At 38.1% G+C, this 12,083-nt stretch overlaps 1 protein-coding gene across 1 annotated transcript in view; it reads right to left on the bottom strand.

The window, feature by feature from the left end:
- dacha (dachshund a) overlaps window positions 1-12,083 on the bottom strand; it is a 160,483-nt gene that overhangs the window by 51,977 nt on the left and 96,423 nt on the right. The window contains exon 3 of the mRNA XM_016450796.1: window positions 6,145-6,276. Within this exon, the coding sequence (XP_016306282.1) occupies window positions 6,145-6,276 (132 nt within the window). The remainder of the gene's footprint in view (window positions 1-6,144; window positions 6,277-12,083) is intronic.

Raw genomic sequence — 12,083 nt, 5'->3', positions numbered from 1 at the left:
GGAGGGCTAGTACCCCCAATAATTATAAATCGCTAAACCCTTTTCTCAAATATTGCCAATTCGAGAGAGAGAGAGACAGAGAGAGAGAGATGAAAAGTTGTGTGTATGCACGTCTGTGCGTTTCTCTTTTTAGAGTCAGTTTACTTCAAAAACAACGATTTTATCATCTTGTTGGAAAATACAATGTAGTGATTCAGTATTTAAACTGTTATTAATAAAAGTCGTGGGGCAGCGTTGACAAGTTTCTTTGCTCCTGGATGTGTGAGCTGCGCGATATCTGATGTGTGTGTGTGTCAGTAAGCAGAGCATTAATATAGAACGGTAATTAAAGGCTCTAATGCACACACCAGTACACCAGTATAGGTGTGTGTATTGTAGGAGCTAGACGACGTATGATGATGTGTGACGTATAGTAGTGGTGTCCCAATTCTTAGGGGAATATTTTCACCCCTATCCCTTGACACTTTGTTTCAAGGGACAAGGGGTAGGGGAAGTGGTATAAAATAGAATTGGGATTGGGCCTTGATCTAGCCTTATCAGATCTGACACCACACAAACAAACGCCTATAGTGCTGGGTCTGTGCTTACTGTGTTTCACGGCCCGGGACGGTTGTTCACTCAGCACGCTGACATCCGCAAACAGGAGTGAAATTTGACTCTGTGTGATTCTCAGTTTCCATTGATGCAGTTCTCTCCATCTCTATCTCTCTCATCATCAACATTAGCTCTATCGGCAGCCAGAGTACATTAGAGCATGTGTGATTGAGTGCGAGACAGACGTCTTCTCTCCACCCCTGGCACTGGCTCTTCCTCCTCTCTCCTGCTCTCTATTCTCTCGCCATCATCTTTCTGTCACTACACGCACTCTGTTTCTCTCCGCATGCATGGACCGAATTCAAAGGTGATTTGTATTCACAGTCTCAAGTGCTGATCTACAGTAGGAGCAGGTTTTTGGTAAAGCTTGTTATGAACTGTCATTGATTCCGATAGAATGAAAAAGATACACATCACTTCCTGTTTGTTGCTGCCGTGTGTTTCGAGCTTGAGCTCAGTCAAGTTAATTCATTATCGTCTATTTTTTTTATCTTAAAATCAATTTTATAGGCTGACGCTCACAAGTTCGGGGTAAGTATACAGCATGCTGCTAACTCTCCCACCACCTCTACTCCGTGCGTTTCTTTGCACAGGCCCGGTGCACCCAGGACGCAATCTTCCCAGATGTCCTTCACTCTGGCGCCAGGACACCACGGACCCTGGGTGCACCCGCACCGGAAGACGCGAGCCAGAGCCCGGGTGACGACCTCTACCCCTCCGCCGCCTCCAGTCTTCGAGATCTCCACCCGGAACCGCTTCGCTCCCCTCCGCGAGACGGAACGCGACGCTGTGATCGTCGGAGACTCCATCGTCCGACACATGTAAAGTTGCTTTGCAACGATTTGTATTGTGAAAAGTGCTATACAAATAAACTTGAACTGAACTGAATGAGCAAATGGCGACAACACTTGTAACTACACATCATTTGATTTTTACATGACTTAAACTACATTCAAATTCTCCAAACAGCTGACACAAATGCTTATCTTAAAGACATTTTGTAGGTCGCTTGCGCTAGATAGTCATTAGAACTTATTTAATATAGCATTTATTTTTACAAAAATATAGTAAAAACAGTAATATTGTGAAATATTATTACAATTTTTAAAAACTGCTTTTTTAAATGTATTTTGTGTCACATGATCCTTCAGAAATCATTCTATGTTTTTGCAGTTGTGGTTTAATATTTTTTCTGTAAATCAGTTTTTGGGGTAAGTTTGGGGTAAGTAAGAGAGAGAGAGAGAGAGTGAGATGAATACATTTATTCAGGAATGACATTAAATTGATCAAAAGTGACGGTTAAAAAGACATTTATAATGTTACAAAATATTTCTATTTTAAATAAATGCTGTTCATTGAACTTTCTTTTTATCAAAGACTCCTGGAAAAAAAAATGTTTCCACAAAAATATTAGGTAGCAAAAACGGTTTTCTTCATTGATAATAATAACGACTATTATTAATAATTAAGCCAATGACCCAGAATAATTGAGTACCAAATCAACATATTCAAATGATTTCTAAAGGATCATGTGACACTGAAGACTATTAAAATATAATAATAGAAAAGTTATCTTAAATTGTAATAATATTTCACAGTATTACTGTATTTTTTATCAAATTAATGTAGCCTTGGTGAGCAGAAGAGACTTCTGTCAAAAACAATAAAAAATTGTAATTACAAACTTCTGACCAGTTGTGTATATGCCTGTTTTTTTGTCCTGTTTTTTCCCCCTCTTTTTTTGCTTTATCCTTAAACAAATTTGACTGCAATTTTAAAACCTTTGCACACTGATATGAGGAGTGAATTGCTGGTATTAATGTCTCCCTCTACATATTCACACACACGCTCTGTGTTTCTGTTCACATGTGTGTGTTGTTCATGTAAGCATTATTGGTCTTGGCAATAACAACGGATGGCATTTGTGTCTGTGCTCGCAGTTGTTGAATGTGGTAATAAAGAATGACATTTTACTTTGTGTGTGTGTGTGTGTGTGTGCAGTGATGGTAACATCACAATCTAAATGCACAGTCAGGTGGGGAACATTAAAGACGTCATTAGCCTCAATAAAGCTCAGCAGAAAGGAGAGGGCTGCGTGGGCAAGAACCCATTACCTCAGGTCACGTGCCTGTGTGCGTGTGTGTGTTGAGGTGATTAGATTGTTGAACGCTTCCTAACAGTTCTCTTTATTTTCATATTGTGAATATCTATAGCCTGCGCTGGTAAGTGATTCAAAGCTAGTGAGTCATAAACTGGTCAAAGCTAATGGCTGTGTAGCCCTGCACATCAGAAATGTGTTTTGCTGTTGCAGTGGATTTGATGTGTTTGATTACCAGGTGAGGAGCTCACAAGTGATTCTACAGAACTGTAGGCAGGTGCAATAACTCAAACGCAGAGCGTTTGTGAGAACATAGCAAATCTACAAACTAGAACAGTGAAAATTATAATAGATAAGTTTCAAAAGTCAATCATGCATTTAAAATATTTGACAGAACTTATATTAAAGGGCACATATTATGCCCCTTTTTACAATATGTAATATAAGTCTAAGGTGTCCCCAGAATGAGTTTCACCTCAAAATACCCCCAGATCAATTATATCATTTTGAAAATGCCTATTTTGAGTGGAAGCAGATACACGCTGTTTTCGTGCCTGTATCTTTAAATGCAAATGAGCTGCTGTTCCCCGCCCCTTTTTCCAGAATGGGGCTGTGCCTCAAATATGTCATATGTCATACCTCAAATACTCTGCCAAATAACATCTGTTTGGTTTTGATTATCATGTATATTGCGCTGAAATCATGTGTTTTAAAGCAATGTCAGTTTAAACTTCTGATATAGTGTTTTCTGAGCGCACACATCTGAAGCACGCACACAGAAAGCAGCTGTCACACGGCACGTGAGCACTAAAGTAAGTTCTCTTTCATATCTTATTGCACTTAAACTGCTAAATACACACAAGGTTATGTTAAAAACACGCTACAAAAGCAGTCGGTTATGTCTGTGAAGGTAAACAGCTGGGAAAGAAATCCCATGTTTATATTAGATCTGTGTATTAAGTGACAGCAGCATAATATACAGTACCTACTGCTGTCTACGTTGTTAATATGACATAAACAATAAATAAAAACAGAAAATCACTCACTGCTCTTGACTGAATAACTTCTTTAACTTTAATAAGAAGACATTTCTGACTTGAATGCTGTTTTCAAAGGCTCTAATGTGAAGATAAACATGGCGGATTGTGTGCGGCTCACTCAGGGCGGGGTCTCTGTTAATACGGCGGTGTCAGTCAGCGGCTGTGGGCGGGGCCTAAACAATGTGCTGTCACACTGCTCAGTGAATCAAAACGGCATGTCTAATTAGACTGATTTGTTTTAATGTGGTTGAAAAATGAAGGAGTGGGTGGATTTTTATTATTGTAGGGTGGTTGTGTTCACACACATTTATGTCCAAACATCATGTAAAAGTAGATTTTGCATAATAAGTGCTCTTTAAAGGTTTGCTTGATTTTATATTAACTTGCAAGTCTATGGGGAATGGGAATAGTAATGAATTTAACGACTCCATGGTTTCAGTTCTGAATTTTCTAAACGGTTCTTGTTCCTTACAGATTTCATCAGTACTTTTTTGAAGAATAAATCTTAATTTACTCTTACACACACACACATATATATATATATATATATATATATATATATACACAGTGGGTACAGAAAGTATTCAGACCCCCTTAAATTTTTCACATTAATGAGGAAAAAAAATTAACTTAAATGATTTTAGCAAATGGCTGCAATATAACAAAGAGTGAAAAATTTAAGGCGGTCTGAATACTTTCCGTACCCACTGTATATACACACACACACTCAAACGAACTAACAAATTACACCATTACACCACCACCACCAGCCTGAACTGTTGTTTCCCAGGAGGTCTCCCATCCAGGTACTGTCCAGGCTCAACCCTGCTTAGCTTCAGTGGGCAACCAGTTTTGGGCTACAGGGTGATATGGCTGTCGAATTACACAAACGTGTGTGTCTGTCTGTCTGTCTGTCTGTGTGTCTGTGTTTCTGTCTGTGTGTCTGTCTGTGTGTCTGTCTGTGTGTCTGTGTGGAAATTTTCCCACCGGTTAATCGACGTGTGACAACATCGGTAATACCAGTATCACCGTTGGGGTGGGGGGTGTTAGTTCATTTGAGTTTCCCTCTTTTCTTCGCTTTCAAATGGCTTGTAAAAGTGCTGTGCGCATTTTACTTTCACTTTCAAATTAGCGGCAATTGCAATTCGGCGTCAAGCAATTGTTCGTTTGAGTTTTCCCTCTTTTCCTCTGATTTCTTGGCTTTCAAATACCTTGAAAAAGTGCGCGTTTTACGTTCACTTTCAAATTAGGGGCAACAGCGTTGATTCAATTCAAGCAACAACAACGTCAAATTCAGAACTTTTATTAACAAAATGAATAAAAATACACCACATAGGCATATGCCTAATAACATAACAAATTACTTTTAAAAGTTTACATAGGTATATAAAACTGAAAATCAGCAAACACTCGTCTTGTCTTTCTCACCTCACTCTTGTCAGTCAGCTCGACTCACTCTCGTTCACGCACGGTTCGGCACGCTACATTGAGCGTTTAGTTTTTAGAAGTGTCTGTCCTCTAACTGAACTAGGCTAAATGATTTTTGTTACTATAAAAAAATCTAAACGACGGTGGGGGGCGGTGCCGCGGTAGGCAAATGACGTAACCTGTGTTGCGGCTTAACACCGGTATAACCAAAAACAACGTCTATTGCAGCAAGCCTAATATATATATATACACACACACACACACACATACATATATATATATATATATATATATATTGTCAAATTATTAATCATAAATGATCAATAATAAATTAAAATAATTATTTGTTATAGAAATTTAGGTTTATATATATACACACACACACACACACACACACACCTGTTTGGGGTTGGCAAGTCTTAATAAAAAGTCACTAAAGCTTTTTTTCATTTTATTTATTTATTTATTTATGTGAACAAGTAATATTGTGAAATTGTATCACAATTTCTATTTTAGTTTATTTTAAAATGTAATTTCTTCCTGTGATGTCAAAGCTGAATTTTCAGCATCATTACTCCATTACTTCAGTGTCACATCATCCTTCAGAAATCATTCTAATATGCTGATTTGCTGCAACTGTTAAGAACAGTTTGTTATTATTATTAATAATATATATAATTTTTTTACTTATTGATTTTATCTATTTTTTTGTGGAACTGTGGTTCGCTTTTTAGGAGACTTTGATAAAAAGAAATTTCAAAATAGTATAATTTATTTGATTTGTTTTGATCAATTAATTGTGTCCATGCTGAATAAAAGTAATTTGAAAAATCTTACTGACCCCAAGCCTTTTAAACGTATATAATAATAATTACATATAATTAAAAATGTTTTGCAAAAAAATGTATATATATACAGTATATATGAAGAGTCATACTTTTTCAATCAAAATTTTGCGTATCTTTGTATGTGTGTGACTCTGACCTGCACTGGAGTTCAGCTCCTCGTTCTCCGACTCGGTACCGTTCTGGCTTCCTGCTCCGTGAATGTTGTTCATGGCCATCAGTTTCATCTTCTGGAATTTCATAGCTTCAGCCATGGCTGCTGCTGTCAGACCTGTGGAGCGCGCATGTTGTTCATGGCCATCAGTTTCATCTTCTGGAATTTCATAGCTTCAGCCATGGCTGCTGCTGTCAGACCTGTACAGCACACACACACACACACACACACACACACACACACACAAAAAGAGACAGAGGTTAGTGTACCTGGTAACATACTTGTCCACTTTTACACCTGATACAACATCCATCTCAGGAGATCTGATCTCAAGTGAACAACCGACACAAATCGCTCACCTGGTATTAACATGCATCTCATGTGATCAGAGTTTGTCAAAGGGAAGCTCTCTGATATGACTTCATCACTTATTAGCTCAGTGTGTTGATAAAGCACAAAAAGTCACCGATATTGAAAATCCATAGTTTTGCACGTCCCTAATCAGTACTGGTCGTGACTGCCGCCCACCGGCAGAATGTGGCCCTCTGGAAGAGGAGGGAGGGATCTACTCCCAGAAGGCCCTCTGCTCGTCGTCCTGTGCTAGTGTGTCTATGTGTGTGTGTGTCCCACGAGGATTTCCCAGTGTTACTCACTGTCTCACACACACTTCCCGAGCTCAACCCTCCTCTCATCAAGGGCTCCTCAGCCCTGGAAGCCATCATCACTCAGCCCAATTAGGCCCCTAATTAATTCAATTAAACAACGGAGGGACACATTAAGTAATTCATTAAGTGACGATGCGATGCCTTCTCGCACTTCTGAAATTTCCCCACAAATCAGGTTGGGAGGAAGTGATGGCCCACGTCCTGTGTCTTTTTCCCCAGGTTCAGACAATGGATGTCACCTTGATCTAATTCATTAAAAATGTAGCCTCCAACGGAATACGTGAACTAGCGCAGAAAAGAAGGCCAAAGAAAATTCCTTTATCCTCACTTTCACACGCTCTGCATGGATTTGGAAGCACAGGGCACTTCTTCTCCCAGAGGGCCGTGTGAAAATTAACAACAGCGCTTACGGCTGAAAATGAACAACGACACGACTTTCTGCGACAGCCGGCAAGCCAAATAAACTAGCAAATTATTCATACTTCGAAAAATACAAGCTGTGGATATGCTTGACTGGACTGGATGGGGGAGATAAAGGAAAAAAGAAGCCGAGTGTCTGAGTATTTTTTCACAGCCAGCCCTGTCTACAGTAAAGTCAGGCAAAAGTGGCAAAAAAAAAAACTTTAAATGAAATGTCAGCAATTACTGCTAAGTAACATGTAAGTGATAACAAATATAAATAATGTATTAGTGTGTGTATGCTTTATTAAAAAATATAAAACTCTATATACTGTATGTATATATATATATATATATACACTGTGTGTGTATATATATATATAACATATACAAATATATATATATATATATATATACATATACAATTTTTGCAAAATAAGTTACATTTGTAAAGCTTATAGTATAATATTATTAGCAATATTATTTAAAGCTATTATTATTATTATTATTATTGCTACACAATTTATACAGTGAACACTATGCAGTGTTATTTTCCCTAATTATTACATTTCTGTATTTGAATACTACCAACCTTATTTTATTTGTAACATATTCTGTTGTATTTATCTATGCTTGTAATTTGTGTATTTGTTCTTAGTTTTACTGGCTGTTCTCTTGTCTCTTTAATCATGTTTAAACTTTCTTAGTTAATCTAGTAGTATTTGCTGTGGTATCAAAGAAGTACTTCGCTTTAAGTAATAAATGGAAAGCAAGTTAAATTGAAATATTTTTATTTTCTTGCTGATCCGAAAAATGATCCGATCCGTGGGTCGAAAACCGTAATGTGATCCGAACCGTGAGATTTGTGATCCGTTCAACCACTAGTGCACACACATATATTATGTAAACAAAAACTTTTATTTTGGATGCGATTAATCGCGATTAATCGTTTCACAGCACTAAATATTAGTAATTATTATTGGTAACTGAAAGCATAATAAAATTATCCAAAACATAATGAATGTTCTAAATATCTAATTTAAACATGGTACTACATGTAATGACAAACTACAGACGAATAAAGCACACAGTGGTTTTATCGGTTAGAGGTAACATTTCATAGAAGGGTCCTTCTGAGTTTTGTTTCTGGAAAATGTAGGAGTGCTAAAGTGGTGGAGAAGCATCAGATCATTTCCTGTGAGGTCCAAATAAACTGTGCAAACTAAACACGATCGTTTATACAGAATACAAAGAGTAGAAAAATAGAGGAAAAAAGCACTCACAATTGGTGCATTGTCTCAGCACACACACACTATAAGCCCCCTCCTGCCTACCGATACTATGTCAAGGAGAAGCCCCGAGATCAAACGGCGTACGTAACAGTAATTGATGTTTGAGGAAAGTCGCGACCTGCGGAAATGGGAGCCGGCGGATGAAAGCCGAGTGCCGTTTTGCAGGGGTGGACAAACAGATTGCTTATTGTTTGCCTTTCATATGGCCCTTCAGATCTACAAGTCTCTCTGCTTCAGACTCCCGCTTTGAACACTCAAGGTATCACCCCCCTGCCGCATGAATGGAGGGTGCTCGGGCACGTCCTGAGGAGGGGAGAACACATCTATCCTCCTTTCCTTGCCCCATACTCCCTCGTTCTCATGATCTGACAGGCCCATCTCGGTCGCTGATGGTTCACCTGGTTTGAACGTGAGGAGGTGAGCCGACGGGCTGGCCGACGGCTTTTGTAGTCTCGAGGGGGGTCAGGTACAGGCCAGTCTGGATTCCTCTGCTATGACGTGCCTGAATTGGCCCTTTTTCATACCTAGACAACAATGTCCCATTTAATTAAAGAGTGGTATGAGAAAAGGTAGATTCCGCAGCGAAGGAAAAATTTATCCAGAGGAGATTCTTTTGATCTCAGAGTCAGTGAACATTACATCAATGGATTCTTTTCAGCGTTGAGAGGCTCTCTGTTTCACTGCGTTTAACTTTGTCTGTCTTTACTGCGGTAATGAAACGTTAAAGACCCAGGTAAAAGACATGGAGGCACTCGCACCTGAGATTGCAGCCTTGAATTCTGTTACAGGTCGGCAAATATTGGACATGTCGATGTCCCATGTTTTTGGTTCATTCAAAGGCTAAAATGGCTTTAGTTAGTAGAAATATGCAAAGGTGTTTGTGGATTCTAATAATAATAATTGCTGTAATTATAAACTAAAACATACTTAATGCATATGTTTTCATTGCAATGATAGTTATTACTGAATAATAAAAGATTAAAAAATAATAATAGTTGGTTTTACATATCTGGCATCAGAAAATAAAAATAAAAATTTATTGGATCCGTTTTTTGTTTTTTTTTAATTCTGGTCAATCTCCAGCTGAATCAAGTCAGATATCTCATTTATTTTCGTCTGCTTTTAAAGGTTTTGTGTTTATATCAGACTCTCAGCATCTGTTGAGTTTCAATGGAGAGAGTCGCCAGGCTTCCCAACAAATATTTATTCCAGTACTTACTTCCCCAACCAAACATGCTCACAACCCAATTCCACTTACAACGATCCTCACATGCGAAGGGCTTCTGCGATTGTATGTCCACGATCACACAAAAGGGAATGGAGCTAAGAAATAAAGCAGGTTGAGAAAGAAATAGAGACCAAACAACACACACAACATAGATTGCCTGTGAGAACAAGCCCAGAGAGATCATGTTTTCCACAAAGAGGGTCAGTCAAGCACTCCCTCCGTTTCATGCACCGGACGCATTATTGCATTTTGCATTTCTCCTTTTCAGACGAAATGAGGGTAAAAAAAGAGAAAGGAATGGTGTCTTTTCTTTGCTTTGACAGAGCGTCTCGGGAAAAAGTATCAGATTTGTGCACAAGACATGGAAGGAAAAAACAGGCAGAGCATCTCCTTTGATTCACTGAAGAGTAAATATTACTGTCCGATTTCACGTCGAACAGTAAACCGAGAAAGGACAAAAAGGTAGAAGAAGGGAGGGCAGAGGGAGATGGGGGCGGTATACTGTATTTAATTCACCTTTGGAATTTCCGAACGGCGGAACAAGGGATGAGATGAACGCCTGACAAAGGCATATGGCTGGCGGGCGAAACTGGACTCTGGTGCTTTTCAGCGCGCGGCGGTGAGAAAGAGAGAGAGAAATGGGGCGCAATGGAAGTTGTAAATAAAAGCCCAAATGAATGCTGAGATTTCCGCATCATGACCCCACTGTTTGTGTGAAACCCACTGGAGGACTGATACAACTAAATCTAGGCTGCGTGTTAGTTTCCACCAACCAGAATTTCCTCCCGAAGTGGGGCTGTTTTGTTGGATACGAATGGCTCAAATGAACCTAAACTATTGATAAAATCAGTTTAGAGTCATTTCAAAGGAAAGACTTTGATTTGGAGAAACACATCAAGTCTTAACAGAATGATGGTCTGGATATGAATGTTTTATAAGGTCCATCTAAAAAAACTAGGGTTATGGAATCGGTTTTTAAAAATACCAGACTTTCTTGAGGTTCTATACCATTAACGATTTGCGAACGTTGTAATATTTCTACCAATGTGAATGGAAAACATTGTAAAACACTAGCAATTTTGTTGGATACAAATGGTTCAAGTAAATCTAAACTACTACTATTAACAAAACCAATGATTTATTGGTTTGAATTGGTCTCCCTCATTCACTGAATCATTCAGTGTCGTCCTTTCCGACTGTGCTTTAACCAGGCGTGACACGAAAAGCAGCAAACAAGTTTATTTAAAGCTTTACAGTGTGTGCTAGTTCTTATTTATTGACCAGTGAACAGGACTGCCTGGGGTCGAGGGGCCTCCCTGATCCTGAGTCAGCTCATGTGGGCCGCAACGCTCTGTCTGTGAGTGAGCCCAATATGAGCAAGACTCTGTAATTACTTTTAATGAAGGCAGATGCTGATGTGGAGTTCTGCCATTATTGGAGCAGAGAAGAGATGATACACACACACACACACACAGCGTGGGAATGAGGGCATTGACGGCCGTACCCAGAGGACAGGCAGAGGAGTTGGGCGGACAAAAGAAAGGAAGAACAGAAAGAAAGATTTAATGTAACACCATGGAATGAACAGATGACGCGTCACGACGGCTTGAGGCTGTCTACAATAAACACAAAATGTTCACTAACACAGATAAATCAGCTGTAAATGCCACGTCAAACCTCAGCTATGAGAAAATTGGAAAACAACTTTAAAACACCACTTTATTTTCGAATGAAATCAATTGGTTTGAAAATTTACTTAATATATAAAATAAATATGATTTGAATAGGGATGCATGATATTGGATTTTTGCCGATAACCAATGTGCCGATAATTTTCAACTCATTTTGGCTGATAGGCGATATCGATATATAATTATTTTTAATTTTGGTTAGTTTTTAACAAGAATTTATTTGTTCGAATTAAATGAACAATAATAAAGTTATTTTATAATTACAGTACATTGAAGATTTGAAAATAACTATAAATAAACTATATATTAATCACTGCATTTTTTTCAGAAAGATGCAGTGGAAACCTTAACATTTTATTTTTAAATGGTTTAACATTTGTAAATGGTCTAAAGCAAAAGAGTTGTAAAATTTTTTGAGCTCATCATTTGTTAATAATTACACATGAATGAATAAATCAGTATATATAAAATTATTTAATTTAAGTGTCATATTTGTGATTTATTTATTTTTGTTCATGTAAGCTATAGCTTCTGACCTTTAAATCAAAACATACTCATGACTTTATGGCAATAATTACTGCTTTATTTAATGAGAAACAGTCTAAATATTATTTGTGTATTTTGCTTTCATTTTATTAGAAGTAGGCCA

This window comes from Sinocyclocheilus anshuiensis, unplaced genomic scaffold (assembly GCF_001515605.1).
Source record: "Sinocyclocheilus anshuiensis isolate Anshui unplaced genomic scaffold, SAMN03320099.WGS_v1.1 scaffold25, whole genome shotgun sequence".
NCBI lineage: Eukaryota > Metazoa > Chordata > Actinopteri > Cypriniformes > Cyprinidae > Sinocyclocheilus > Sinocyclocheilus anshuiensis.
The sequence above is the reverse complement of the archived record's forward strand: the minus strand, read 5'-3'. Positions and strand labels throughout refer to the sequence as shown.